At 49.5% G+C, this 25,081-nt stretch overlaps 27 protein-coding genes across 27 annotated transcripts; 12 read left to right on the top strand and 15 right to left on the bottom strand.

Moving 5' to 3' along the window:
- Positions 1 to 21: 21 nt before the first annotated feature.
- Positions 22 to 849, bottom strand: OGAPHI_005214 (uncharacterized protein; the record flags this gene model as incomplete). The annotated part of the gene is made up of 1 exon (XM_046206375.1): positions 22 to 849. The coding sequence occupies one exon, from the start codon at positions 847 to 849 to the stop codon at positions 22 to 24; it is 828 nt and encodes a 275-aa protein (XP_046060147.1).
- OGAPHI_005213 (uncharacterized protein) lies at positions 848 to 1,938 on the top strand (the record flags this gene model as incomplete). Its single annotated transcript, XM_046206374.1, has 2 exons — positions 848 to 864; positions 1,191 to 1,938. 2 exons carry the CDS (start codon positions 848 to 850, stop codon positions 1,936 to 1,938), a joined length of 765 nt encoding a protein of 254 aa, XP_046060146.1.
- On the bottom strand, positions 1,048 to 2,819 carry OGAPHI_005212 (uncharacterized protein; the record flags this gene model as incomplete). The annotated part of the gene is made up of 2 exons (XM_046206373.1): positions 1,048 to 1,967; positions 2,378 to 2,819. The coding sequence occupies 2 exons, from the start codon at positions 2,817 to 2,819 to the stop codon at positions 1,048 to 1,050; spliced, it is 1,362 nt and encodes a 453-aa protein (XP_046060145.1).
- On the top strand, positions 2,298 to 4,055 carry OGAPHI_005211 (uncharacterized protein; the record flags this gene model as incomplete). The annotated part of the gene is made up of 2 exons (XM_046206372.1): positions 2,298 to 3,184; positions 3,602 to 4,055. The coding sequence occupies 2 exons, from the start codon at positions 2,298 to 2,300 to the stop codon at positions 4,053 to 4,055; spliced, it is 1,341 nt and encodes a 446-aa protein (XP_046060144.1).
- OGAPHI_005210 (uncharacterized protein) lies at positions 3,194 to 4,312 on the bottom strand (the record flags this gene model as incomplete). The annotated part of the gene is made up of 1 exon (XM_046206371.1): positions 3,194 to 4,312. The coding sequence occupies one exon, from the start codon at positions 4,310 to 4,312 to the stop codon at positions 3,194 to 3,196; it is 1,119 nt and encodes a 372-aa protein (XP_046060143.1).
- A 104-nt stretch (positions 4,313 to 4,416) lies between these two features.
- OGAPHI_005209 (uncharacterized protein) lies at positions 4,417 to 4,728 on the top strand (the record flags this gene model as incomplete). Its single annotated transcript, XM_046206370.1, has 1 exon — positions 4,417 to 4,728. One exon carries the CDS (start codon positions 4,417 to 4,419, stop codon positions 4,726 to 4,728), a length of 312 nt encoding a protein of 103 aa, XP_046060142.1.
- A 1-nt stretch (position 4,729) lies between these two features.
- Positions 4,730 to 7,825, bottom strand: OGAPHI_005206 (uncharacterized protein; the record flags this gene model as incomplete). Its single annotated transcript, XM_046206366.1, has 1 exon — positions 4,730 to 7,825. One exon carries the CDS (start codon positions 7,823 to 7,825, stop codon positions 4,730 to 4,732), a length of 3,096 nt encoding a protein of 1,031 aa, XP_046060139.1.
- OGAPHI_005208 (uncharacterized protein) lies at positions 5,849 to 6,106 on the top strand (the record flags this gene model as incomplete). The annotated part of the gene is made up of 1 exon (XM_046206369.1): positions 5,849 to 6,106. One exon carries the CDS (start codon positions 5,849 to 5,851, stop codon positions 6,104 to 6,106), a length of 258 nt encoding a protein of 85 aa, XP_046060141.1.
- OGAPHI_005207 (uncharacterized protein) lies at positions 6,162 to 6,689 on the top strand (the record flags this gene model as incomplete). The annotated part of the gene is made up of 1 exon (XM_046206367.1): positions 6,162 to 6,689. The coding sequence occupies one exon, from the start codon at positions 6,162 to 6,164 to the stop codon at positions 6,687 to 6,689; it is 528 nt and encodes a 175-aa protein (XP_046060140.1).
- A 106-nt stretch (positions 7,826 to 7,931) lies between the features above and the next one.
- Positions 7,932 to 8,942, top strand: OGAPHI_005204 (uncharacterized protein; the record flags this gene model as incomplete). The annotated part of the gene is made up of 1 exon (XM_046206364.1): positions 7,932 to 8,942. One exon carries the CDS (start codon positions 7,932 to 7,934, stop codon positions 8,940 to 8,942), a length of 1,011 nt encoding a protein of 336 aa, XP_046060137.1.
- On the bottom strand, positions 8,261 to 8,521 carry OGAPHI_005205 (uncharacterized protein; the record flags this gene model as incomplete). Its single annotated transcript, XM_046206365.1, has 1 exon — positions 8,261 to 8,521. One exon carries the CDS (start codon positions 8,519 to 8,521, stop codon positions 8,261 to 8,263), a length of 261 nt encoding a protein of 86 aa, XP_046060138.1.
- A 96-nt stretch (positions 8,943 to 9,038) lies between the features above and the next one.
- On the bottom strand, positions 9,039 to 10,760 carry OGAPHI_005203 (uncharacterized protein; the record flags this gene model as incomplete). The annotated part of the gene is made up of 1 exon (XM_046206363.1): positions 9,039 to 10,760. The coding sequence occupies one exon, from the start codon at positions 10,758 to 10,760 to the stop codon at positions 9,039 to 9,041; it is 1,722 nt and encodes a 573-aa protein (XP_046060136.1).
- A 629-nt stretch (positions 10,761 to 11,389) lies between these two features.
- Positions 11,390 to 12,994, top strand: OGAPHI_005201 (uncharacterized protein; the record flags this gene model as incomplete). Its single annotated transcript, XM_046206361.1, has 1 exon — positions 11,390 to 12,994. One exon carries the CDS (start codon positions 11,390 to 11,392, stop codon positions 12,992 to 12,994), a length of 1,605 nt encoding a protein of 534 aa, XP_046060134.1.
- OGAPHI_005202 (uncharacterized protein) lies at positions 12,122 to 12,505 on the bottom strand (the record flags this gene model as incomplete). The annotated part of the gene is made up of 1 exon (XM_046206362.1): positions 12,122 to 12,505. The coding sequence occupies one exon, from the start codon at positions 12,503 to 12,505 to the stop codon at positions 12,122 to 12,124; it is 384 nt and encodes a 127-aa protein (XP_046060135.1).
- A 14-nt stretch (positions 12,995 to 13,008) lies between the features above and the next one.
- On the bottom strand, positions 13,009 to 15,423 carry OGAPHI_005199 (uncharacterized protein; the record flags this gene model as incomplete). Its single annotated transcript, XM_046206359.1, has 1 exon — positions 13,009 to 15,423. One exon carries the CDS (start codon positions 15,421 to 15,423, stop codon positions 13,009 to 13,011), a length of 2,415 nt encoding a protein of 804 aa, XP_046060132.1.
- Positions 14,477 to 14,746, top strand: OGAPHI_005200 (uncharacterized protein; the record flags this gene model as incomplete). Its single annotated transcript, XM_046206360.1, has 1 exon — positions 14,477 to 14,746. One exon carries the CDS (start codon positions 14,477 to 14,479, stop codon positions 14,744 to 14,746), a length of 270 nt encoding a protein of 89 aa, XP_046060133.1.
- A 95-nt stretch (positions 15,424 to 15,518) lies between the features above and the next one.
- Positions 15,519 to 16,280, bottom strand: OGAPHI_005198 (uncharacterized protein; the record flags this gene model as incomplete). Its single annotated transcript, XM_046206358.1, has 1 exon — positions 15,519 to 16,280. The coding sequence occupies one exon, from the start codon at positions 16,278 to 16,280 to the stop codon at positions 15,519 to 15,521; it is 762 nt and encodes a 253-aa protein (XP_046060131.1).
- A 160-nt stretch (positions 16,281 to 16,440) lies between these two features.
- On the top strand, positions 16,441 to 16,998 carry OGAPHI_005197 (uncharacterized protein; the record flags this gene model as incomplete). Its single annotated transcript, XM_046206355.1, has 1 exon — positions 16,441 to 16,998. One exon carries the CDS (start codon positions 16,441 to 16,443, stop codon positions 16,996 to 16,998), a length of 558 nt encoding a protein of 185 aa, XP_046060130.1.
- Positions 16,999 to 17,027: 29 nt separating this feature from the next.
- OGAPHI_005196 (uncharacterized protein) lies at positions 17,028 to 17,378 on the bottom strand (the record flags this gene model as incomplete). The annotated part of the gene is made up of 1 exon (XM_046206354.1): positions 17,028 to 17,378. One exon carries the CDS (start codon positions 17,376 to 17,378, stop codon positions 17,028 to 17,030), a length of 351 nt encoding a protein of 116 aa, XP_046060129.1.
- Positions 17,379 to 17,506: 128 nt separating this feature from the next.
- Positions 17,507 to 18,353, bottom strand: OGAPHI_005195 (uncharacterized protein; the record flags this gene model as incomplete). Its single annotated transcript, XM_046206353.1, has 3 exons — positions 17,507 to 17,960; positions 18,047 to 18,198; positions 18,258 to 18,353. The coding sequence occupies 3 exons, from the start codon at positions 18,351 to 18,353 to the stop codon at positions 17,507 to 17,509; spliced, it is 702 nt and encodes a 233-aa protein (XP_046060128.1).
- Positions 18,354 to 18,801: 448 nt separating this feature from the next.
- On the top strand, positions 18,802 to 20,310 carry OGAPHI_005194 (uncharacterized protein; the record flags this gene model as incomplete). The annotated part of the gene is made up of 1 exon (XM_046206352.1): positions 18,802 to 20,310. The coding sequence occupies one exon, from the start codon at positions 18,802 to 18,804 to the stop codon at positions 20,308 to 20,310; it is 1,509 nt and encodes a 502-aa protein (XP_046060127.1).
- Positions 19,275 to 21,739, bottom strand: OGAPHI_005192 (uncharacterized protein; the record flags this gene model as incomplete). The annotated part of the gene is made up of 4 exons (XM_046206350.1): positions 19,275 to 19,739; positions 20,056 to 20,281; positions 20,751 to 21,336; positions 21,691 to 21,739. 4 exons carry the CDS (start codon positions 21,737 to 21,739, stop codon positions 19,275 to 19,277), a joined length of 1,326 nt encoding a protein of 441 aa, XP_046060125.1.
- OGAPHI_005193 (uncharacterized protein) lies at positions 20,406 to 21,340 on the top strand (the record flags this gene model as incomplete). The annotated part of the gene is made up of 2 exons (XM_046206351.1): positions 20,406 to 20,414; positions 20,501 to 21,340. The coding sequence occupies 2 exons, from the start codon at positions 20,406 to 20,408 to the stop codon at positions 21,338 to 21,340; spliced, it is 849 nt and encodes a 282-aa protein (XP_046060126.1).
- Positions 21,621 to 25,079, top strand: OGAPHI_005188 (uncharacterized protein; the record flags this gene model as incomplete). Its single annotated transcript, XM_046206346.1, has 1 exon — positions 21,621 to 25,079. One exon carries the CDS (start codon positions 21,621 to 21,623, stop codon positions 25,077 to 25,079), a length of 3,459 nt encoding a protein of 1,152 aa, XP_046060121.1.
- On the bottom strand, positions 21,923 to 22,393 carry OGAPHI_005191 (uncharacterized protein; the record flags this gene model as incomplete). The annotated part of the gene is made up of 2 exons (XM_046206349.1): positions 21,923 to 22,274; positions 22,344 to 22,393. The coding sequence occupies 2 exons, from the start codon at positions 22,391 to 22,393 to the stop codon at positions 21,923 to 21,925; spliced, it is 402 nt and encodes a 133-aa protein (XP_046060124.1).
- On the bottom strand, positions 22,823 to 24,176 carry OGAPHI_005190 (uncharacterized protein; the record flags this gene model as incomplete). The annotated part of the gene is made up of 3 exons (XM_046206348.1): positions 22,823 to 23,077; positions 23,163 to 23,825; positions 24,135 to 24,176. The coding sequence occupies 3 exons, from the start codon at positions 24,174 to 24,176 to the stop codon at positions 22,823 to 22,825; spliced, it is 960 nt and encodes a 319-aa protein (XP_046060123.1).
- On the bottom strand, positions 24,572 to 24,901 carry OGAPHI_005189 (uncharacterized protein; the record flags this gene model as incomplete). Its single annotated transcript, XM_046206347.1, has 1 exon — positions 24,572 to 24,901. One exon carries the CDS (start codon positions 24,899 to 24,901, stop codon positions 24,572 to 24,574), a length of 330 nt encoding a protein of 109 aa, XP_046060122.1.
- Positions 25,080 to 25,081: the final 2 nt, after the last annotated feature.

Below are 25,081 nucleotides of genomic sequence, written 5' to 3'. Positions count from 1 at the left end.
ATTTACATCAAGTTTTTTCACTCAGTAACCTTTGCGTCTGCGTCTCTTTCTGGCAGCACGGACCTTGTATTTCTGCTCGCAGTCGGGGCTGCAGAACCACCTGCTCGTTGTAGGCTCTGTGTAGAGACCAACACATTTGTAATGGAACCACTCGATCGGACACGACGAGTTGTCGCACGCAATCATCTTTCCCATACTCGGACCGCGACAGAAGCAGTACACTTCCTCTGGGGGTGTTGGGTCTGCGGGTGTTGGAGACCCCTCGGTATCGCTCTCCACGATTCGTCTCTTGCGTTTCTTGTGTGCTGGCTGAGCCGGTTGAGTTTGTTCCCGCTGTTCAACCTTTTCCACCGGCACGAGTTTCTTTATCTTTATTGGTATTGTAGGCTTTCGCTGGGCAAGCGGGTCTTCGTCCTCGTGGTCGGAGTCATCCTGAGCAGAGAAAACGAACCGCTTCTTGAACTCGGTGAACTTGCTCCAGGTACGTGTATCGGGCGGGTTTCTGGAGCACTTGAGCAGATCCATCAGTTGTATTTCGTTCAAAACCCGGCTATGGTGATTGGCTAGAATATGCGACAAATAGCGTGCCTGAGCGATGAGTTCGGCGGAGTTTCGCACGAGCTGGCGCTTGAGGGTCGCGATCTGGCGCAGAACGTCTGTTTTCTTGATTTTTCCGGGCTTTTGGCTCTTGAGCAACGCATCAAGCTGGGTTCGCAGGCCATCGTTCTTCAAACTCAGGCTCTGTGTCAGCCACAGCGAGCGAACAATATCGCACGGCAGGTGGTCCAGGAACGAGATGAACGCATTATTGGCGTTGACCACGGTGCTGGCAAGAGCATCAAGACTCATGAGATCTCAGATAAAGTATATGGGGATAAGAGAAAAAGATTAAGGTTTGGGAGAAGAAAAAAAAAGTTACCGACGAAGACGATCGACGCTGATCAAGAGAGTCAGTTTAGAATAGATGTACATATGTTATAGACAATCAAGAACCAAAGGTCTTCAAAACGGACAATCTTATTAGTCTATATTTTGGGATGCTGACGTTTATTTCTTTGGAGGGTTGAAGGTGATCTTTCTGTGCTTGATAGGAGTCCACTTGAACTTCTTAACCCAGACAGAAAGGAAGTAAAGAGAGGTAACAATGATCATAGCCTTGATACCAAGTCTCTTTCTCTCGTCGTGCTCAGGCTCGCTCGCCCAGTTCAAGAAAGTGGTCACGTCCTTAGCCATCTGGGAAGTGGTAGCTGGAGTGCCATCCTCGTACTCAACAAGGTCGTCAAACAAAACTCTACCCATCGCAATGGAACCACCTGGGAAGTATGGGTTGTAGTTGGATCCTGGAGGCAACTGGACACCTGCTGGTGGCTCGTCTGGGTAACCGGTCAACAAGGAGAAGATGTAGTCACAAGCACCGTGTCTGGCCTTGACAATCAGCGAGAGGTCAGGAGGCAGGGCACCCTGGTTGGCAGCTCTGGCAGCTTGTTCGTTGGCGTATGGGCCTGGGATGTGGTCAGCAAGCTTACCAGGTCTCTTCTTAGGGTTACCCTGGTCATCAGGCTCATCGTCATACTCAAACTCCTCGCACATGGCTCTAACCTCGTTTTGAGTGTGAGACACTCCCACAAGAGTTCTCCAAGCGATTCTGTCAAGGGAGTGGCAGGCAGCGCAAACCTCTCTGTAAACCTGGAAACCTCTTCTGATCGAGGCATGGTCAAAAGTCTCGAACATGCCGTTGTGGGACCATCCGTATTCAGGAGCGTGCAATCCGTGCTCGGCAGCAGTCATGGCTTGGGCAGTTTGCGAGTCTTGGTAAAGAACGTATCCGGCACCAAGACCAACAGCAGCAACAACACCTTGCACAGCTTTCTTGGTGTTTGGAGAAACACTGGTTGTAGCGGTGGAGAAGGCTCTCAGTCTCAATGGACGCCTCAATGAAGATCCAAGCTTGGAATACATGATATAAGCTCTATCAAGTGTCTGATTGACAAAAGATATTTAGTAAAAAACTTTGAGGATTCCGGCCAACCAGTGAGCAGGAATTTTCTCACCACGGCACTCTCGCACCAGGCCAGTAAACAATTGTGCACCCACCAAGTCGAAAAATTTTTGCAGCAGCCAATAGCAGCCGATATAAAAGTCAAGCGATTTCAGGCCCGCGAAATGGCAGTCTGGTGCACGGGTGTGTGGTGCGTAAGCAGGATTTGTGTTTCCCGTGCAAGGGTGCGACACGACCAGCCCGCTCCAGAGCACGCGAAAAACGCAGCTGCGTATTTATTTTGCATAAAACCACCCCCATGACAAACACCCAGGAACAGGCGTATCTTGATCTGTGCGAGCGCATCATCCAGGAGGGCGAGCATCGTCCCGATCGTACGGGGACCGGTACCTTCTCTCTGTTTGCGCCTCCACAGCTGCGGTTCTCGCTCTCTGACGGCACCTTCCCTCTGCTCACCACCAAGAAAGTGTTCTTCAAGGGCATTTTGCACGAGCTTCTGTGGTTTGTCGCTGGAGAGACCGACGCGAAAAAACTCACCGTCAAGGGCGTCAAGATCTGGGAAGGAAACGGGTCTAGAGAGTACCTGGACTCGCTGGGACTGACTCACAGAAGAGAAGGAGATCTCGGCCCGGTGTACGGGTTCCAATGGAGACATTTCGGAGCAGACTACATCGACTGCGACACAGACTACACAGGCAAGGGCTACGACCAGCTGGCCAAGATCATAAACACTCTCAAGACCAATCCGTACGATAGAAGAATCATCTTGAGTGCATGGAACCCGCCTGCTTTTAAAGACATGGCCCTGCCACCATGCCATGTTTTCTGTCAATTCTACGTCAACTTCCCCAAGGACTCGAAACCAAAACTCAGCTGTATCATGTACCAACGGTCTTGCGACATGGGATTAGGAGTGCCGTTTAATATTGCTTCGTATGCTCTGCTTACGTATATGATTGCACATGTCGTGGACATGGAGCCGGGCGAGTTCATCCACACCATGGGAGACTCCCATGTGTATTGCGACCACGTGGACGCTCTCAAGGAACAACTGCAACGTGTTCCAAGACAGTTTCCGAAACTGAAAATTAATAGATCCGTCACCTCGATTGACGACTTCAAGTTCGAAGATTTCGAGGTTGTCGACTACGACCCGTATGGGCCTATCAAGATGAAGATGAGTGTGTAACGCTTTTAATGAATCTCCTCGATACCATTGGGTGTGCGGCGGAAACTCATGCTCCGGCGACGCTGCCGGTTCAAGTTCTCCTGGTCGCTGTTAACGGTAGTTTCCATAAACTCGAAAACAGAGTCTGCGGGCGTATCGTCTCTAGTCTGTTTCGAGAACGACGAGATGGTCTGTCTTCTCAGCTGGTTGATCTGCGACTGCTGCAGCTCCTGCAACGGATTGGCTCTCTTGGAGCTCGAGATGGACGCGCGCTGGGCCTTGATCTCGGGTGACTCTTCCACAAGCGACTTGCGCTGCTTCTTCCGCGACATGTAGATCGACGACCGTCTGCGCTGCTTGCCCACGGGCATCGGCATCGATAGCGGGTCCACGTTGTCCTGGAAAACGGCAGGACGTTTGGGTTTTGTAGCGAGAATCTCGGGCGACACGCTCTGGATCTCAATTGCCTTGGACCCGCTACCCTTGGACCGTGGAGGAGTAGCCAGAACTTCTGGCGACTCTTTTGGTTCTGGCTCTGGCGAAGGAGCCTTCTGCGGCCGTGACACGGGTGCCACCATCGGCGTACTCAGATCTTCCACCACAGCGGACTTTTCTGGTTCTGGCGTGTACACAACAACGGGTGTTTCTGGCTCCACTGTCTCTGCCCGGATAGATAGACTTCTTCTTCTGCGCTTCCATCTTTCTGAGTTGATCTGTTCTCTGTTTCTGATTTCCTGTAATTTAGCGTTCTTTAGCTCTGCAAGCTGGTTCTCTGCCATTGTGGCGTCTAGGGCCAATTCCTGGCGCATCTGGTTGATCTGGGCCATCATCTGCTGGAACTTTCCTATCAAGTCGATTTCCAGGCTGGTGAGGCTCTTCCCGATCTGATCTTTGATTTTCGCCTCGGCGTTGCGCAACGCCAAGTTCTCACTCTGCGTGGACGTCAATTGGTCCTCGAGCTGGGTGATCTTCGACATGAGCTCGGAATTCTTGGTGGCCAGCACTTTGTTCTGTTGGAGAAAGCGCTTCCGCACAAAGTCGAGTTCGATCGAACTCGACGACGTCTCTGGCGTTGCTCGCGTACCGCTGCGTGTGCGCCCAGCAAGATCGCGCACCACCGTCGGGTTGTTAGCTAAACGAGCCATCCTAGCAAAATACGGTAGGTAAATAAAGCGTATTTATTTTTTTACAGATCGACCGACCGTGTCGCGACTAATTTGACCTCAAAATAATATTCGCGTCTTTCCCAATGGACTCTTTGAACGTCAAGCTCCAGCAAAAAATCAGAGAACTCGAAAGCCTCCAGCAGATCAGAGACCTTACCAAGAACCTGAACGTGTCGTTGGAGGAGTTCTCGAGCCAGATCGAGCTTCTGGGCGAAGAAGCAGGCTGTATACAAACAGTTACCGAAAATTGGATGAGAATCATCAGGGCAGTCAGTTTGGCGTCCAACTCGCTCGCTAACTACAAAGAAGAAGACTACGAAACAGACCGTCCAATGACAGAGCGACTGGTGCGCTGTAAGATCGACGAAAACCAGAAAATCATTAGCAAGAATTAAATTAGTATTTTCTATTTATCCAGTTTTCAAGTCCAATTTTGTCGTTGAGCGCAGTCAACAAATCGTTTTCTCTGATCAAGTCGGCCTGCAGGCCTTCGTCGACGTCCAGCTGCGAAATATCGCTCGAATCAACAACCAGTTCGGTCAAATTCGACGGAGGATCCACCTTTAGTTTGGGTAAACCGGTCATGAGCTGGAAATATTGGTTATCCTGCAACTCACCGGTGGCCAGGTCGTCCCAATTGGTGGTCAAAAACAGTCGTTTCCAAATAAGTTTCTCCAAAACCTGGTGGTAGTACGAATAGCTTGCCAGACCACTGATCACCTTGGTGGCATTCGAGTTCTTGATCGCACTCAGCAGCTTGAACAAGTTGGCGAAATTATTGTGACTAAAGTCATCAAACGTTATCAACGTCAATAATTGCACAAGCTCAAACAAACTCAGTTGCTGGTTCTTGTCAAGTTTGGAAACAATCGCGCCAATCTCCGTCTCGAAGCTTGGCAGCTTGCTATCTATCAGGTACTTGGAGTCCCGTATAAATCTGTCTTTAGTGCTCGAATTGATCAATTTCGCATAATTCAGCTGTAGCTCGATCGATTGCAGGTTGATTTCAATCTCGTCCAACAGGTCATCGTAGTTCTCGTCAAGAGTCACAAGACACAGTTTGGCTGTGTTGAGCTGGACCTTTTTCTGCTCAATTGACTCTGTCTCAGCAACAGAAACGTACTTCAACAGCCGGTTCGCAGCATCAAGAAACTTGTCATTCTTGATATCCCAGATCCACGCAAACTTGTAGTTGTTCACGTCCGAGTCCAAGAACTTGTTCACAAACTCAGGGTATTGGTCCGCACACTTCATGATGAGATTCACCTTCTTAGTTCTCACATAGTATCCAAACAGAGCCTCTGCAAATTGGTAGCCGTATCGAGTAAAACAGTCCTCAAACTTCAATGACACCAGCGCGTCTCCTTCTGGTGCCTGTTCTCTTTCAGAGTCCAAAATCTCACAGAAACTTTCCAGATCGTGGCTCTTCTCGGCCAGACGAATGATCTCGTGCTGTTGGCCAAGAACAACAAACAACCGGATCCATCCTTCTCGGTTATTCTTCAATAAATCGCCATGGACTCCGCTCTCCGTGTAGTAAAGGAACAGTGCGAGTTTCAGCACGGTATTGGAGATGCGGGTCTTGAGATCGCTCGTCTGGATAGACTCCAGGACGTCCGCGTAGGTCAAAGTCACGGTTTTCAGAATCTCGTTCAGATTTGTCAGCAGTTCACGAGCATGAGCGAAAAGCCCCGAAAATCTGACATCGTCCAGTTCGACTTTGAGGAACCCGTTGTCCAAAACGGTAGCCAGCAGCTCGCTAAAAAGAATTAGATCCGCAGGGTCGTCCAAATTCGTGTTGGACACCAGCAACTGCAAGTACTCCACAATGGTTTCCGAGCTGTTTTCAAAGTACTTGTCCAGTTTGGCATCCTTGCCCTGTTTCCGTAAAACTTTCTCTGCAACCAACTTCAAAGGCTGGTGTTCCGATAGATGCTTGTACAGCTCGCTCGAGAGCTTGACTTTTTCAAGAATTGTCGTCAGCTGGAGCCACACAGACTCGTTGAGCTTGAAGTTCTCGTCGCAAAATTGGTATAGACTCAGAAGAATCTCGGCTCTCTTTTCCAAGTTGGTTTGTAGATTCTTGTATGATGCGAGTCCATTGTACTTGTTCGAGGCGATCTCTTTCGCCAATCCCAAAACAGCCGTCTCCACGTCGGCATCGGTTAGTGTCAACTTGAGATTATCTAGCTTGAAATCAAGCAGGTTTTGGGTGTTGCCAAACTGCAAGGCCTGGCCAATGTGGTTTCTCAGGAAGTCAACGCTCGCAACAATGTCGCTAGCCTTGTCCACCTTGATCTGGAAGATTCCTTCCTCGGTCAGAATCACTATCGATTCTTGCTCGTCCACCTCGTAGCCATAAACGGACACGTTATTGTTGAAACTGATAAAGTCTTCCCAGCGCTCACTGAGCTCCGAGGCGATGTCCACCATCACCATCGCACGGTCGGTCATGATATTGGCTGTATTCTCGGTGAGCAGGATCTTTGGATAGCTGTCTGTTGTAGTGGTGCTGGCAACCTCGTGGACGTACACCACGGTCGGCTCGGAGTCATTCTTGACCAATGAAATTTGTAGTCGGTTGTCAGATGATCCTTTGGATGTAGTGAGAACAAGATACACATCATTATCAAGAAGCTCTATGTCTTTCACTTTGATGTCGTCGGCGTCCAGTATCTGTTCTGCTAGTAAAGGTTTAATGTTTAGTTGAGATGCAATGTTGATGGAACCGTTCAGCCAGTTGGCAATGGTCAATTTCCCGTCCTCTTCCTGGATGAAGATCTTGTGACTGACCTGGCTCTCTTTCCAGCTCTTCACGGAGATCACCTTGTTGGAATTTTCGTAGGCCTCGATGTTGTATGAAGAGAGACCCAAGAACAGGTTGAGCAGCGACTTTGAGGCGTAGATCTCGGTAAAAACAAGGTTCGTTTTGCCCAGGTAGTCGTTTAAACTCAAAAGAACGACTCTGCGGTTGCTGGTGGCAATAAGCAAGCCAACACCGCTCACATGCTCCACGATGGTGACCACCTCGTTTCCAGACAGTTTCAGCGAAGTGGACTGGACGATGTCGAGAATATCCAGCGATGGAGCCAAGCTGAGCGCCTCCACGTATCTGACGGCCCCGGAGATGGAATCTATAATGATTACGCTGGTTTCGTTGGTGACCGGGTTCAAGAACACCTTGACTTGAGGCAAGATCCCATAGTCGTTTTTCTCGTACGTGAACTCGAATGGAACCGGCCGTATGTCTTTGGACTTGTAATTGTAAATAAGAATGCGTTCGTTAGTGACAAGCACGGCTTTCTGGGCAGTGGACTCGATGGACCCGTAGCAAATGGTTTCTTCTGCCTTCAATTGAGGCAGCTCGGTAGGGAATTTATTTATTTGATACGAGTCTGTGCGGACAATCTCTTTCAGCCGGAACAACTGCTGCGGCTGACTGGTATTAGTCGGCTTGGAATTCTTCAATCGGTCAAGACTGAAACTAAACATAGCGACCGATGTTGATGTTTGGTAAATAAAAAAGAACGGTCCCGGGTAACTTTGGAAAAAAAATATTTCAGATTAATTTTTTTTTTTGAAAAAAATTCTAGCTATCATGATTCGCAGTGTTAAGCCAAAGAATGCACGTTCCAAAAGAGCGTTGGACAAGAAACAGCCAAAGATAGTTGAGAACGTCAAGACGGCCTTGTTTGTGCCGGGAACCTCCGCCAACAAGGCTCTTCATGACATTGCAGTGGACCTTTCCTCTCTTAAGAAACCAGATATCAAACGATTCACCAAGAAGAACGAGGTGCTTCCGTTTGAGGACGCTTCGAAACTCGAGTTTTTTAGTGAGAAGAACGACGCCTCGCTGATTGTTCTTATGAGCAGCAACAAGAAACGGCCAAACAACCTCACTTTTGTGCGCACATTCAACTTCAAAATCTACGATATGGTGGAGCTTTTGGTGCTGAACAACTTCAAGCTGTTCCAAGACTTCAAGAAAGTCACTTTCCAAGTTGGTCTCAAGCCGATGTTTGTGTTCAACGGTCCGATTTTCGACTCCCACCCTCTCTTCAAGCAAATTAAGTCTCTGTTCTTGGACTTCTTCAGAGGTGAGGTCACCAAGTTGCAGGACGTGTCTGGTCTGCAACACGTTATCTCTGTTTCTGCCATTGAGGAAGATGACCACGACGAGTCCAGCATGTCGAAACTGCCATTGGTCCATTTCCGTGTCTACAAACTGAAAACATATAAATCCACAGAGCCAAAGCTACCAAGAGTCGAACTCGAGGAAATCGGTCCTAGACTCGACTTCAAGATCGGAAGACACACCTACGCCGACCCAGAAATGGAGAAGGAGGCATTCATGGTGCCTAAGCAGTTACAGACCAAGCAGAAGAAGAACGTCGACTTGGACAGCATGGGTGATAAGATCGCTAAGGTTCACGTTGGTACTCAAGACTTGAGCAAGTTGCAAACTAGAAAGATGAAGGGATTAAAGAGTAAATACGACCAAGTGAGTGACAGTGAGGAGGACGTGTCTGGCTCCGACGAGGAAGAGTCGGAACTGGAAATTGAACAATTCGATGACGACGAACCAGAAACCAAGAAAAGAAAGGTCTGACTGACTCGAATTGTCATTATATTTCATAATTAGCGAACAGTGGATAAGCAACGACTGTAAGTATAATACATTTAGCAGCGATCGATTTGGCCATTGCTAGTAAAAATTGTAGCCATACTTGTTGATTGGTGGTTTGTCATTGGAACCTGAACTGTTGTTGTTCAAGAATGACGACACTGTTGAAGGCCCTTGGAAGAAACAGTAGTTTTCCAAAAGCTTCTGGTAAGATTTGGAGTTGATTTCCGGTCTTTGTGATCCACTCAAGGAATCGGATAAGTTTGATGCTGGTGGGGGGCCTGCCGACTTGTCTGTGGGCGAAACTTCCCGGTCCAGTTGCGATTGTTGCTGTTGCTGTTGGTTCTCGTCTTTCTGGTTCAATGGAAGAGGAGGGGGGATGAGATCTGTGAAAGTGGGGGTTGCTCCCACATTTTTGAGTAAAAGTGGAGTTCCGGGAGAGTTCATGCTACTATCTAAGACGGCTTCTTGATGGAAATCGTATGGTTGGTCACCTGTAGTATTTGTGGTGGTCTGGTGGGATTTATGTTTTGTCGGCTGGCTCAAGGTGAAGTTTTCCAAATCATTCTCCAGATGAGCAAATGATCTTGAAGCTCGAGAAGAAACGTCTTCCATGCTGGCACTTCTCCGCAGAAATTTGGAAGAGTACATGTTCTGATGCTTTTGTTTCTGACGAGCATCATTGGAACCAGATGTGGTGCGACTGAACCGCAACTCGTAGTTCCTTTGGGAATTGTTATCCCAAAACACCAAGTCGTTGGTGACAAAACGGATGCACAGTTGGAAGTATGGCTCCATACCGGAAGAAGACATATGCGTAGCGTAAAATTGAGAGAAAAGTGTCGGAACAGACACCTTGAACACAAACCGGTCGTAATTGGCCCGTTTTAGTAATCTCGGTATATCAGGGATGTAGGTTGCTTCCACGTTGATGACTGTATCCCAATCATTGAACGTGTATCTGACTGTGACGGATTTGTGGTAGTACATGTTTTTGACGGCGACCTGTCCCCACAGCTCTGTCTTGTCGACGTTCAGAAAGCACCTTTCTAGGAAAACAGGAGTTTCTTTGTCAATCTCGTCTCTATACGAGATTTTAGGGAAGTTTCGGGTGACCAAGTTCCACGGCTGGATGAGCCGTCTAAACCGATCTGTAGCATTGCAGTTGTTGGAAACAACACACTCCTTGGCAATATCAAATATCGTCTCTGGAGAACCAAAGATATCCTCCTGGTCGCTTTCGTAGTCTGTGTCTTCCTCATCCGATACGTAGGGCGAGTTGTTTGCACTAATCGAACTTGGTTTATCTGCCTCGTCGAAGTATTTGACCGCAATGTCTCCTCCGAAATGCACTTGTTTGTATGTTGGGGTTGCGGGCAGCGATTTGGAGCTGTTCCCGAGATAGTTGAGCTTCAAAGACGACTTGACCAGCTCTCCGGATTTCTTCCGTACCAGGGGATGCATGTACTCGTACTGGGACTCGGGCAGCGAGATGGGGCTATCGAACGGCTCTGGCGATGGATCATCGTCAATAAGGGCCTTTTCGGAAGAAGGATCAATTTCCGGAGGAGGAGTATAGCCTTTAGAATTGAGCAGCGTATTTTGCTTCATCAACTCATCGATATCGTCGGATGAGTTGGACCGAGACGGCTTTCTTAGGAAACTAAGCGACAACGGGAGATCACCCTCTAAACTGCTATCACTCGAGTGTCTGCGGTGATGTTGCAAAGATTCCGATAAAGGAGGGTTAGGGATAGACCCGGCCGAGAGGTTTGCTTTGTTGCGCGATGGAACAAAAGGCATGATGGCAATGGACCTAGCAAGACGTCCTACTTGCGGATTTCACGGTTCGGGAAATCTTTCGACACAATCACTAAATTAAAAAACCCGTTCACGCTTTTGCTGCTCCCGCCATAAGGTGATGTACAATTATTCTTGAGAGGGGGTCTCTGTGACAAGCGCAGGCGCAGAAGGTTTCTGTGTGATGGAATGTCAGCGTCTGTGAGAGCAAACACAGATGGGATGAGTTGCTGGTAGAAACCTTGACGCGTCTGCTTGCTCAGCAAAAAGGATCGCGATTTAATACTCCTTCAGTTCTAAAGGCAACTATGGTTTTCGCTTTGGGGTTCGCTAATATTAGCGCCCATACTAAAAAAAATGTACGTGCATTAGGTAAGCGACAGATAAGATCTGGCATGGGTGTTGTGCCTGGTGATCTGAGGCGGATGAGGGGTGTGCATGCTTTAGATGACATCAAAGTAGTTGCATTGATTGTCTGGTTGAACTATGGAAAATCCCACTAGTGCATCTGCTCGCCCCAGCCAAATCGTTCGTGGCTTTCCAGTGCTACCAAAATCAGCCATTGATTTTATTTACATTTACTCTTTTTCTTCATGTCCACCCAGTACAATTTCTCCCTGTGGAACATTTGGATGGCAGCCACGCTGCTGAAAATCCTTCTGTTTCCGGCATACTTCTCCACAGACTTCGATGTGCACCGGAATTGGCTCTCGATCACCAAACTGTTGCCCATAGATCAATGGTATTTGGAGAACACAAGCGAGTGGACTTTGGATTACCCACCGTTCTTTGCGTACTTTGAGTGGTTTCTTTCGAGGTTTGTTCCTGGGTTTGTGGCCAGGGACGGCTGTATTGAACTCGTGGCAAAGGGACAGTTCGGAATACCCACGATTTTCTTCCAACGGTTCACCGTTATTGCAAGTGAAATCGTCCTTTTCGCTGCTCTGCAATACTATGTGACCTCGTCGTCCAATTTGAAGGAGAAAAAGCGGAACTTTGTTGTGGCGTCCTCGATCGTGCTGTCTCCGGGCCTCTTCATCGTGGACCACATCCATTTCCAATACAATGGGTTCCTGCTGGGCATTCTGGTTCTCTCAATTGTGAACGCGAAGCTCGGGAACTATCTCCAATGCGGGTTCTGGTTTGCTGTCCTGCTCTGCTTCAAGCACATCTTTCTGTACATTGCTCCGTGTTTCTTTGTGTTCTTGCTGTCGGTCTATTGTTTGAACACCCAATCGAAACTGCCAACCACGTTTTCGGAACTAATCAACTGCGTTCGCTGGAAAAACCTGATCAAACTTGGATCCACCGTCATTGCAGTATTCCTCGTCGCATTCGGTCCCTTTGCATATTATGGCCAACTCTCAAACGTGTTCCAACGGCTGTTTCCGTTCGCGAGAGGTCTGACCCATGCGTACTGGGCACCAAATATCTGGGCTGTCTACTCGTTGATTGACAGAGTTCTGATCCAACTGACTCTTAGGGTCCCAGGGGCAGCAAGGATCATTTCCCTGGTATTCAACAAAATAGATTATGAGAGACTCAACAACGCTGGTACACTCACAAGAGGACTTGTTGGTGACGTTGAATTTTTCATCCTGCCAAACATCAAGCCAAACCACACGTTCCTGCTTACGCTGTTCTACCAGTTGCTCTCTCTGGTTCCACTCCTGATAAATCCTACTTTCGAACGGTTTATCGGTTCTATGACTCTTTGCGCATGGGCATCGTTCCTGTTCGGATGGCATGTGCACGAAAAAGCCATTCTTCTGGTGATCATCCCGTTCAGCTTCTTGGTGCCGTTTGATCGCAAGCTACTCCCACTCTATGAGACCCTTACAGCATCAGGCTACGTTTCTCTGTTCCCGTTGCTGTTTGGCTCTGCCGAATGGCTTCTCAAAACTCTTCTCACGTTTGTCTGGTTTGTCATTTTCTCAAACAGTTTCAACGAAGTGTGCGAGTTCAGTTCCAGCATCTCCAGAAGAGTGTTTATTCTCGACAGACTCAACATTCTGTATATAGTCGGACTCATCCCGGTGTGTTGTGTTCTGCAAATGATTGACATCCAGTCGCGCAACTTTGCAATTTTGAAACGGTTCGAGTTCGTCAATCTCATAGTGTACAGTGCCTACTGCTCAATCGGAGTGATCGGTTCATGGAACATGTTCAGCTGGCTGTATTTCCTCGACGACAGCATCTGGGACCGCAGGATCAAGGAAAAGGAGAAAACCTTGTGATCTTACAAGTCGTTTTATTGACTCTCTATAGACTTTTTGATGATATCATCAATTTCGCATTCGGTGTTGATCAAACTGGCCCACGACAACATGTCTTTAACCGCCTTTGCATTTTTCAGCTGGAGCGCACGGTGAATGTACATAAACACGTAATCTGCAATGGTCACCAGTTCCAGCTCACTGTCAAACAAGATGTTCATGGATTCAGAGTTGATCAACAGAAATTGCAACTGCTCGCGGCATTCCAAGTAATGTCTGGAGAAGAAGAGAATCACCTCCAAGAGAGCTCTTTCGAAGTTCTTGAACTCGATCAGACACAACAGAGATGCCAGTTTAGGACCCGATTTTTCGACAAGGTAGTCTCTCTCAAACTGCTCCAGTGGCATGGGCTCATCAGGTGGGATTTGTGAATCGTCATTATCGAAAAACAGCTCCCTTGCTTCTGGGAGCCTGCCCAGTCCCGCGTTATGCACCAGCCAGGTTTGCAACTCGATTTTGAATTTGTGGATGCTTTGCAGACAGATTCCTTTCTTTTTCAGCAGTGTGATCATGATGCAAACCACTTTAAGACCTGCTTTGTTTGATGCTGGGTCGTCCAGACTGCTAAACAGGCTCTCGAAGTATAGATCCAGAAGAACGGATTTCTCATGGTCGGTCAGCTCGACTGCACCTTTTCTAGTGAATGGGTATTTGGCGAAGTCTGCGGGCCTGGTTTGAGCCACTTCTTCACCTCGTCTTTCTGTGAGCAAGTCGTGGATGTACGACACTACCCATTGGTTCAAAGGAAGAGTGGTTAAAAGAATGAACACTTGTGTACGTTGACCCATGGCCATGAGCAGCTCGTCCAGCATGGCATAGGTGAACGCGTGATCGTGACGCAAAATCTCCAGGAAATTGTCTTCGCAGTTCAGCCAGTCCACAATAAAATCGGTCGAGATGAAATCGTCGTTCTTTCTTGCTGGAATGAGCACTCGGAATCTTTTGCCGGTCTCGTGTTCGTATATTCCTATCCATTCCAAGCTCCGGATGATCTTGGACCCTTGGAACACCGACTCGTTACCTGTGCTTATGAAAAGATCCAAGTTGTCGATGATATCGAGTGCAGACTCAAAGAATTGGTCTGATTGTTGGGCATATGGCCGGAAAATCTGCGAGAAGCTGTCGCTCATCACACAGTTCTTCCCGCGTGGCATTTCTCGCAGATCTGTGCACCACTCATCGTATTGGAGTGGATATGGATCATCTTCTGGCTTGACCAGTTTCAAAACAGACAGAATAACTTCCAGAAGCTGGTGGTCCTCGTGTGTTTTCTTGGAAACGTTGTTCACTATGGTGTTCACCTGCTCTTTAAACTGGCTAACACAGGGACAATTTGCATGGTAGCTGGCATGGAGGCCAGGATCCCAATAGTTGTCAGAGTTGAGACCAACGTGCTTGTTGTCCTTCCTTCTGGCAGATATGCGGGGCTCGAACATGTACGCTATGTCTTCGTCGAACTTGTCTCCGATCAAAATCACCGGCCATGGCAGGTCGAAATCGATGCTGGTGATTCTCTCTGGGAAAAATGTCCAGTCGGCCTTGTCTTTGAGCGCTCCGGTGATGGACTTCTTGCCCAAGGGCCGCATGAACACAAAGATCGGGACGTGCTGGAGGTCGTGGACGTACTCGTCGTCCTTTGACGAGATCACGGCAGCTGTGATCGCTCTCACGGCTGCAGATCCCTTGACAACCTGTTTTATCAAGGCTGGGTAGCCGGGAAAGTTCTGCTCCTCGTCTCTGCGGTCGATTTCAAGGCCGTACATGATCACCTTGGAGAGATTCTCCCAGAGCTGGAAAAGGAACTCGCCGAACGGGTTGAACTGGTGCTTGAATAGCAGATATATACAGTAAACTGCTGCCGATGCGATTGTGTAAAGTAGAGTGAGGTCGTGGAAGCCATTAGCGAGACTCAGCACTCCGGAGAGTGTCTTGTGGGGTGTCCATTTCGGCAAGTCATCCAACCAGGTGTCTTCGTCGTTGCGCACGTCGTGGAGCCGGGTGTAGTCGTCACACCCGAGCAATATGGAGATTTTTTCGACGATCAACGCCAGGTCGTAGCCAAAGTCAAAATACGGTGTGTTTGAATTTTTGTAGGTGTGGAAATTGAGTGCGATCACAGAGTCTGCCACTTTGCGCAGTGACAGGACGTTGCGATAATCGTTGTCCTGTTCGGACGGCGACGTATATACGTCACAGAGGCCTGCGAGCGAGGCAAATAGCGGCCATGTGTCGAATTTCCGCGGTGTGATGGGATTCTCAATTCGCAGAAGCTTGTACAGGGCCCTGTGGATTTTCACCGGGTCAAAGTTCACCACCTGTCGCGAGAAGTGGAAATTGAAGTCAAACGTGTACTCCTGATCTTCTATATCGCTCAGTTCCTCGTCGTCCATGGATCTTGCAAGCGTATCGGAGAACAAAAAAATGTTCAAATAATTAATATCCAATTTTTTTTAAATGTATATAAGTTAATCCTGAGCTGGATAAGCTAATTATCGGATTCGATATCCCGTTTGATGGCGTCCAGAAATTCGCCGATATCCTGCTGCTCGAGCTGTTTTTCGCCGCGCTTGGCCAGCTCGAAGTTCTCAGAGACCCGTTTCTTTGTCTCCTGTTGCAACTTGAGGTCGCGCTCCTCGATCTCGAGCTTGCGCACGTAGATCATGTCGTCTCTATATGTTTCGTTTCCCGGGGTCGGAGGCAGTTTGAACGGCTTGAGCGACTGCAAATAGCTAGTTGGCAGGTTGAGCATCTCGAGGTTGTGTTCTTGCGTTTCCAGCGAGCTATGGGTCAGAATACCAGCAGATTGCGTCTTCTTGTGGCCACTGTAGAACGGATGGTAATTTTTGTCAGCCTGCTCGCGCTTGATCTGCTTGTACTTGCTCAGGTTGTTCAGAATAGACGAGTTCTGGACCTTGGAGTTCTTGTAGGCGTGCGGGGAGAAAGAGAGCGAAGGCTTGGCGGGATGGTTGTGTTCTATCGGCTTGGTCAGCGGCAGGTGGCCGTTGAAGAACTGCTCCAACAGTAGATCTTTCTCGCGGATGTTGTTTGTGCTCGGAACACGAGGAAGAGTGGAGATGTAGTTCTTGCGGGCTCTTTTCGGTTGTTTCACCTCGTTGGAAGATTCCTGCTCCACAGCATGTTCCGAGGTGGGCTCAGAGGCGTTCGACGCGCTGGATGCATGCCGGACAGCCTGAACGGAGCGCGAACCGGTTCTAAATAAAGCCTTGTGGGTGGTAATTTTCAACATAACTCAAATAAGGAGACGTCAAACGCAATATATACAATCAGCTTTTGACCGATAAGAGCCGGTGTGGGGGTGGAACCACCACAGCTGCAGCAATTGGCAAAAGACCGAAAAAAAGGAATAGTCTACAGAAAGGTCGATCGACTCGTCTTTTTGTGCCGCAATGTCTTCTACAGAGAAACGGCTGTTGAAGGAGTACCGTGCGGTCCAGAAAGAGCTGGCCGACGCAGATGCGTCCATCAAGTCCACTGGCGTGGTAGCTCTCCAACCATCAGAAGAAAGTATGTTCAAATGGAACGCCGTGATTAAGGGCCCGGACCAGACTCCGTTTGCCGACACTCTATGGCGGTTGGAAATCCAGGTCCCCACGAACTACCCGTTGGAGCCGCCGGGGATCAAGTTCGTGGTGCTCAACGACACAAAATTGCGCACCTCAAAAGTGTCGGGAGACTCCAAAATCTGCTACAAGATGCCCCACCCAAACATCAACTTCAAGACAGGCGAAATCTGCCTGGACATCCTACAGAAAAAATGGTCGCCCGCATGGACGTTACAAAGCGCGCTGGTGGCTATTGTCGTTCTGCTGGCCAATCCGGAACCTCTAAGTCCACTGAACATCGATATGGCCAACCTGCTGAAGTGCAACGACACAACCGCTTATAACCAACTGGTGCGCTATTACACGGAAAAATACTCGAGATACGAGTCGCTGGATGTATAATTCACAATGACTTTATTGATTCAATTAACTTATTTCTTAGCCTTCTCGTTCTTGGCTTGGTCTTTCAACACCTTCTTGACGATCTTCTGTTCCTCGATCAAGAAAGCTCTAACGATTCTCTCCTTGACACAGTTGGCGCATCTAGAACCACCGTAAGATCTGGAAACAGTCTTGTGAGTCTTGGAAATGGCAGCGTACTGTCTTGGTCTGAGGGAAGCGACACCTGGAAGAGCGATACCACAGTCACCACACTTTGGTCTGGTACCAATCTTCTTGAGGTGTTGAGCGACAAGCTTTCCACCAGGAGTCTTGACCACCTTGATCTGGTTGGATCTGGTGTTGTATGGGTTTCTTCTTCTAAAGGTCACTCTCTGGGCCATTGCTGATGTTAAGAAGATTTTTTGAAAAATTAAAAATTTTAATATACTCGCAGCCCGTGTTTGCATCACGTGATGTAAAGGAAAAAAGAGCACCTGTGAGAATTTGTATTAGGTAATCAAATCACTATCTAGTTCTCCACGGCAATCAGTTCCATCTCGACCTCGAGACCCAGAGGCAGCTCCTTGACACCGATGCACGATCTGGCTGGCTTGTACTCACCAAAGTACTTGACGTACACCTCATTGAACTCGGCAAACTTGGACATGTCGGTCAGGAACACAGTCACCTTGACGACTTTCTCGACCGAAGAGCCGCTGTCCTTGACAATGGCCAAAGCGTTCTTGATAACTTGCTCGGACTTCTCCTGGAAGGTTCCCTCGAGTCTCTTTCCCTCAGGGGTGAAAGGAATCTGGCCAGAAACGTAGATGAATCCGTTGGCCTTGACTGCGTGAGAGTAAGCAGCAGCGGCTGGAGGAGCGTTCTTGGAAATGACCGGAGTAATGGTAGACGACATTCTGTGGAATTGAGCAGTATAAACAGGTTTTCTAGCTAGTCTGGCAAAGGTTGCAAGGTTTGCAATTCTGTACATGATAAAGTTAGTTATAATTTGCGACCGGAATTTGAATGGCGGTGTCGGTGTTTGCACGACGTATTAGCGGCAACTCACTTGGACTCCACGCCTTGGACGATTTCGCCCGACAACGGCTGGTCGGCCTCGAGCTTGGACCGCAGCTCTTTCTGTGCCTCGAAGTCCAAGGCGTTGGCCTTTTGCTTGGCGTTCAGCTCTCTTTCGCGACGTCTTTCCAACCGTTCAGCGTCCTTAACGGGCCCGTATTTGAGGTTCTAAGGGGTTAGTAAATTGCTAGGATTGTACTTACGTCGTTCTCCTCCTCGGCAAAGAAGTAAACGCCCACGGTGGTGGCGGCACATAGCAACGACGTGACACCCAGTGTGATCTTGGAAGCTCTCGACATGATGAATTTTTTAAACTGGTGCACAGCCAGAAACATGTGGTTCGTGGCAACCAACGGTAACAAAGATGGGGCGGAGAGGGGGTTTGGGGCGTCTTTACGGGGGATTGCTTTGCAAAAGCGAGGTTGCGGTTGCTGGACGAAGGACGAGTGCCGGATCAATTTTCAGGAGCTCCGCCTGTCAATTAGCCGAAGTTGTTCGTCCACTCTGTTTATTTCCCTGTGTAGCGAGACCGGGAAACAACGTCAGGGTTTCCAGGGTCGTCAGCGTCGGGGGAACTAATTGACGGTGTATATCGGAAGTAGATCATGGTAGGATCCAGGACACATTGTCTGTTTGGCCATCGCCGACGTATCGGCAGTCCGGCACTACACCGTTTTTACAGCTTCCACCAATTCATGCACCCAAAAAATATTAATAACAGAATAAGCGTACCTGTTACATTTGCTCATGCTGAATAATTACAACAACCCGACGCCGCAGCCAATCGAGCAGTACGCGGACCAGGCGCAAGGCCAAAACCCTCTGCCGCAAGAGGTGCAGGCCTCGTCGTACACGAGCATAACGTCCCCCTCGAATTTCGTGAGCTACAACAGCCCGTCAGCAAACCCGCCACAGACGTTTGTGCACCGGAACTCGTTCTCCAGCAGGTCGAACTCGACAGACGGCTCGATCAAGAGTCTGCACCAGGGGTCCATCGGGTCGATCTCGGGGTTGCCGCAGTCATCGTTCCTGGCCTCGTCTTCCTCCCACATCGCACCGGCTGGCCGTCGGTCGCTGCTCACCACCAAGTTGCAGCAGCAGCAGACGCAGTCGTCGCCGTCCGCACAGCAGTTTGCGTCGTACGTGCCGCCGTCGCACATCAGCTCCTCATACCACGACAAGTTCGGCTCGGCACCGCTGCACATGCCCCAGATGGGGTCCTACTCGGGACCAATGGCTACACAATTCGGCTCCTTGGGACAGCAGGGATTGCCTCCGCACCCAGCCCCTGCCACGGCCACAACCACCATCTCCAAGGACATTGCGTTCTCCACTAATTCCTCCTCCAGCACGTTGTACCAGGACGCCCAGCAGTCCTTCACCACGCCAACGTACGAGTCCCATAGACCCCACTTTATCTCTGCATCGGCTCCGTCCCAATCGTTCATCCAGTCCTCCTCGTTTCCCCGGGGCTCTGTGGAGCCGCAGCACAACCAGTTCCAGCCAGCCGTGCCGCACGCGCAGTTTTCCTCCTCGTCGCTGTCCAGACACCCGGAGCCGGTCACGTTGGCCTCGCTGCCGCAAACAGGCCCTCCTGGAGACCACCTGGACATCGTCAACCACCAGGTCAACGACCTGCTGCTGATGCTGTCCGCGCTGCTGCAAAAAATAGTGGAAGCTAACGACTCGCTACATCCCGACCATTACAATAGCCAGGGCCCTCAAGTGCCGCCCACCACGGAACAGAACAAGTACACGGCCAACGTGCTAGCGTTCCACGGCAGAAACATCCCGGCCATCTCTCTACATGCGTATCTTACGAGAATCTCAAAGTATTGTCCAGTGACAAACGAGGTGTTTCTAAGCTTACTGGTGTATTTTGACCGGATAGCCAAGCGCGCGAACAACGGCGACTTCAACTCCACGTTCAACTCGTCGCCCAAAGCCGATCCGGCCGACCCCAACGCGAAGCAGCAGCAATTGTTCGTGATGGACAGCTACAATATCCACAGACTCATCATCTCGGGAATCACCGTGGCCAGTAAGTTTTTCAGCGACGTTTTCTATAAAAACTCCAGATACGCTAAAGTCGGAGGGCTGCCTTTGGAGGAGCTCAACCACCTGGAGTTGCAATTCCTGCTGCTGCTGGACTTCAAGCTGATGATCCAGGTCGAGGAAATGCACCGCTATGGCGACCTGCTGATGAAATTCTGGAAAAGAGAGCAATCTAAAGTGGCCCAACTAAGCGAGCACTGATAAAAGATATTGGTCGTGCACGGCCTCGTGGGCCAGCCTTTCCGGTGACTAAATCTGGAAAAAAAAATTTCAAAGTTCCATCGCATCTCCAGACCATGGACTTAGTCAACCACCTCACCGACAGACTGCTGTTTGCAGTTCCAAAGAGTAAGTTTTTGAAGAATCTTGACGAAACTAACAATTATCAGAGGGGAGACTTTATGAAAAATGCGTGAATTTGCTCAAAGGCTCCGATATCCAATTTAACAGATCCAGCAGACTCGATATTGCATTGTGCACAAACCTGCCTATTGCCCTTATATTTCTGCCAGCCGCCGACATCCCGACCTTCGTGGGTGAAGGCCGTTGTTCCATCGGTATCACCGGTGTCGACCAGGTCAAAGAGAGCGACGTCGACGTCGAGATAGCCATGGACCTTTTGTTCGGAAAGTGTAAATTACAAATCCAGGTGCCAGAGAACGGCAGCTACCAGACGCCACAGCAACTCGTGGGAAAGACCATCGTTTCGTCGTTCACCAGACTCACCACCCAGTTCTTCGAGAAGCTCGAGGGTGTCGAACCCGGCTCTCCGATCAAGACCAAGGTCAAGTTTGTGGGTGGTTCCGTCGAGGCCAGTTGCGCTTTGGGCGTCGGAGATGCCATTGTGGATCTCGTCGAGAGCGGAGAGACCATGAAGGCCGCCGGGCTGTACGCCATCGACACCATCCTCGACACCTCCGCTCATTTGATTGTTTCTAAGAACCCATCGCACCCTGAACTCGTCAAGGTGATCAAGTCGCGGCTCGAGGGTGTTCTTGCTGCCCAGAAGTACGTGCTCTGCAACTACAACGCCCCAAGATCCATGCTGCCCAAGCTGCTGAAGCTCACCCCTGGTAGAAGAGCAGCCACCGTTTCGCCGCTCGACGATGGCGAGTGGGTTGCTGTTTCCGCCATGGTGGAGCGCAAGAGCATGGGCCAGATCATGGACCAGCTCCAGGATCTTGGCGCCTCCGACATTCTTGTGTTTGAGATCTCCAACTGCAGAGTCTAACTGGCCTTGTGGAGTTTTTTCTCTCCATTCGCTTGTGGAGGTGTAGAGATGTGTTTGGGGAAAAGTTGAGATAAATAGGGCTGAGCCAAACTAATAAAACAAGTATAAAATTCTAGATTTAGAGATCCGTCCGTTTGCAAGCAAAAGCAAACGAAGATATGCCAATTTCGCTATAAAGGACGTTTCGTATCGAATTTGGATCCTTTTGAACTGACGCTGGTCTGAGAATTTGCCACTCACCAGCAAACTTGTCCGCTAATTACATCTTTTGAGGAGTTCGATGAGCAGCTCAGACTCGGAAAACTCTCCAAGAAACACCACCGCCCACGAACTCTTGAAAGACCGGATACCTAGCGCAACAACTGGAATCAGGTCATCTCGGTCTAGTTCAGGTCCCATTCCTTCCCGACAGCAAAGTTTGAATCAATACACGCTGGACAAGGAGTTTGAGGACACGTTGAATGTTGCCCTTGAGAACATCGACTCGAACCCGTTTATTAATATAAGTCGTCGACCTACAATTGACAATACAGACGCCTTTTCTTTAAAGAGTCTCAACAAAATGAATACAAACGCTTATGGTTACGGATTGGACGACGGCGATATTCCTTTGATCCCGTCCAACGACCAGATTCTCGACCCTTCTGACCAGCGACCTACTTCCAAGGCCGACTCCAGAACTATCTGGTCCAAGGGCGTGCAATCGCTGCTTAATTCCTCCAACAGGTTGGTTCTGGGTTCCAGAGGCAAGAAAAAGGGGGTCCAACTGCCCTCCGACGACTCCCCCGTCGGCGATATCAACTTCCACGAAGAGCGCGTCATTATCCCCCACATGGACAACGGATTCCCGTCCAACGCGGTGTCCAATGCCAAATACAATGCGCTTTCGTTCTTCCCCATCATTCTGTACGAGCAGTTCAAGTTCTTCTTCAACCTGTACTTCCTGCTCGTTGCATTGTCCCAGGCCGTGCCCGCTCTGCGAATCGGCTACCTGTCGTCGTACATTGTTCCCTTGGCGTTTGTGCTGACGGTGACGATGCTAAAGGAGGCCATCGACGATATCCAAAGACGTCGTCGAGATATGGAGCAGAACAACGAGCTCTACGAGGTTCTGGGCTCTATCAAGAAAGTTCCCGCCAAAAACCTCAAATGCGGCGACCTGGTCAAACTTTACAAAGACAGAAGAGTGCCTGCAGACATGGTTTTGCTGCAATCAAGCGAAAATAATGGAGAGTCTTTTATTAAGACGGACCAGCTTGACGGTGAGACCGACTGGAAGCTCAGAATCGCATGTCCGCTGTCGCAAGGTCTTTCTGAAGACGACTTAGACCTGATCAAGATCACAGCTTCGCCTCCTTCTAAACATATACACTCCTTCTTAGGAAAACTCACCTTTGGCGATCATACAACTCCTCTCAGCATCGACAACACACTGTGGGCCAACACCGTGCTTGCCTCGGGAACCGCAGTTGGATGTGTGATCTACACGGGTAAAGACACCCGGCAATCGATGAACACCTCTGTTCCAGGAGTCAAGACTGGACTTTTGGAGCTCGAAATCAACAACCTCTCCAAGATTCTTTGTGCGTGCGTTTTCATTCTTTCCTTTGTGTTGGTGGCATGCCAGGGATTCACAAGCGACTGGTACGTGGACGTGATGCGGTTCTTAATTCTGTTCTCGACAATCATCCCTGTGTCTTTGCGTGTGAACCTCGATCTCGGCAAGTCGGTGTACGCCTACCAGATAGAGCACGACGACTCGATCCCAGAAACGGTTGTGCGTACAAGCACGATCCCAGAAGACCTGGGCCGGATCGAGTACTTGTTGAGCGATAAAACAGGAACCTTGACCCAGAACGACATGGAACTTAAGAAATTGCATCTTGGAACTGTTTCTTATGCCGGAGACAGCATGGATCTGGTGGCCGAATACGTCCGCAACGGCAATGAGCACGTTAAGACTTCTAGAAGAGACCTGGGTGCCCGGATCAGAGACCTTGTCAACACTTTGGCCATCTGCCACAACGTGACACCAACCTACGAAGACGGCGAGTTGAGCTACCAGGCTGCATCGCCAGACGAAATTGCCATTGTTAAATATACAAAGAGCGTCGGTCTGTCTTTGGTGAAACGGGATCGTACTAGTTTGACCACATTGCACGAAGCTACCAACAAGACGTTTGACTATGACATCTTGCAAGTGTTCCCGTTTAGCTCGGAGACGAAGCGAATGGGAATTATTGTTCGCGACAAGACCCGCGAAGAGCTGTGGTTCTTGGAAAAAGGCGCCGATACGGTGATGGCCAAGATCGTTCAACAGAACGACTGGCTCGAGGAAGAGACAGGAAACATGGCCAGAGAAGGACTTCGTACTTTGGTGATTGCCAGAAAGAAGCTCACCACCAACATTTATGAAGAGTTTTTGGCACGGTACCAGGAAGCCAGCTTGTCGATGCTCAACAGAGACCAGGCCATGGCCAAGGTTCTGTCGCAGTACATGGAGCACGACCTGGAGCTGCTGGGTCTAACAGGAGTGGAAGACAAGCTTCAAAAGGACGTCAAGTCTTCGATCGAGCTGCTGAGAAACGCAGGCGTCAAGATCTGGATGCTGACCGGTGACAAGGTCGAGACGGCGCGGTGTGTTGCCGTGAGCGCCAAACTGATCTCCAGAGGCCAGTACGTGCACACCATTACGCGGCTGAGCCGGCCCGAGTACGCGTTGCAGCAGATCGAGTACCTACGCACCAACAGAGACGCTTGTCTTTTGATCGACGGCGAGTCGCTTGGAATGTACCTCAACTACTTCAAGCAAGAGTTCTTCGACGTTGCCATCCATCTCCCTGCTGTTGTTGCGTGCCGGTGCTCTCCGCAACAAAAAGCCGACGTTGCTTGGTTCATCCGCAAGTCCACCAACAAACGGGTCTGCTGTATTGGTGACGGAGGTAACGACGTTAATATGATCCAGAGCGCCAACGTGGGTGTTGGTATCGTTGGGAAGGAAGGAAAACAGGCCTCGCTGGCAGCCGACTTCTCTGTGACTCAATTCTGCCACCTCACAAAGCTTCTTCTCTGGCACGGCAGAAACTCGTATAAAAGAAGCGCAAAGCTTGCCCAATTTGTCATCCACAGAGGTCTCATCATTTCGGTGTGCCAGGCGGTGTATTCGATCAGTTCGTCGTTCGAGCCGCTTGCGTTGTACCAGGGCTTTTTGATGGTTGGTTATGCCACCTGTTACACAATGGCTCCTGTGTTTTCACTGGTTTCTGACTCGGACGTGAACGAAAACCTGGTTTCCCTGTATCCAGAGCTGTACAAAGAGCTGACGGCCGGACGGTCGCTGTCGTACAAGACCTTCTTCGTCTGGGTGTTTGTTTCTCTGTACCAGGGAATTGTGATCCAAGGCTCGTCCCAAACGTACAAGGGACTGGAAACTGCAAACTTCACCAAACTGGTTGCTCTGAGTTTCACAGCGCTGGTGCTGAATGAGCTCGCAATGGTGGCCATCGAGATCAACAAGTGGAACAAGGCCATGATGTTCAGCGAGATCATCACGCTGGCCATCTACATCGGGTCGATTCCGTTCCTCTCTGAATATTATGACATGAAGTACGTGAAGAGTGTCTCTTTCCTGTGGCAAACAGTGACGATTCTGGCCGTTTCGCTGCTGCCAATCTGGGCAGCAAAGGCCATCAACCGCAAACTCAGACCTCCAAATTACGCAAAGGTCCAACAGGCATAAAC

Source organism: Ogataea philodendri, assembly GCF_020536065.1.
Source record: "Ogataea philodendri strain CBS6075 chromosome Unknown scaffold6, whole genome shotgun sequence".
In the NCBI taxonomy this organism is placed as follows: Eukaryota; Fungi; Ascomycota; class Pichiomycetes; order Pichiales; family Pichiaceae; genus Ogataea; species Ogataea philodendri.
The sequence above is the reverse complement of the archived record's forward strand: the minus strand, read 5'-3'. Positions and strand labels throughout refer to the sequence as shown.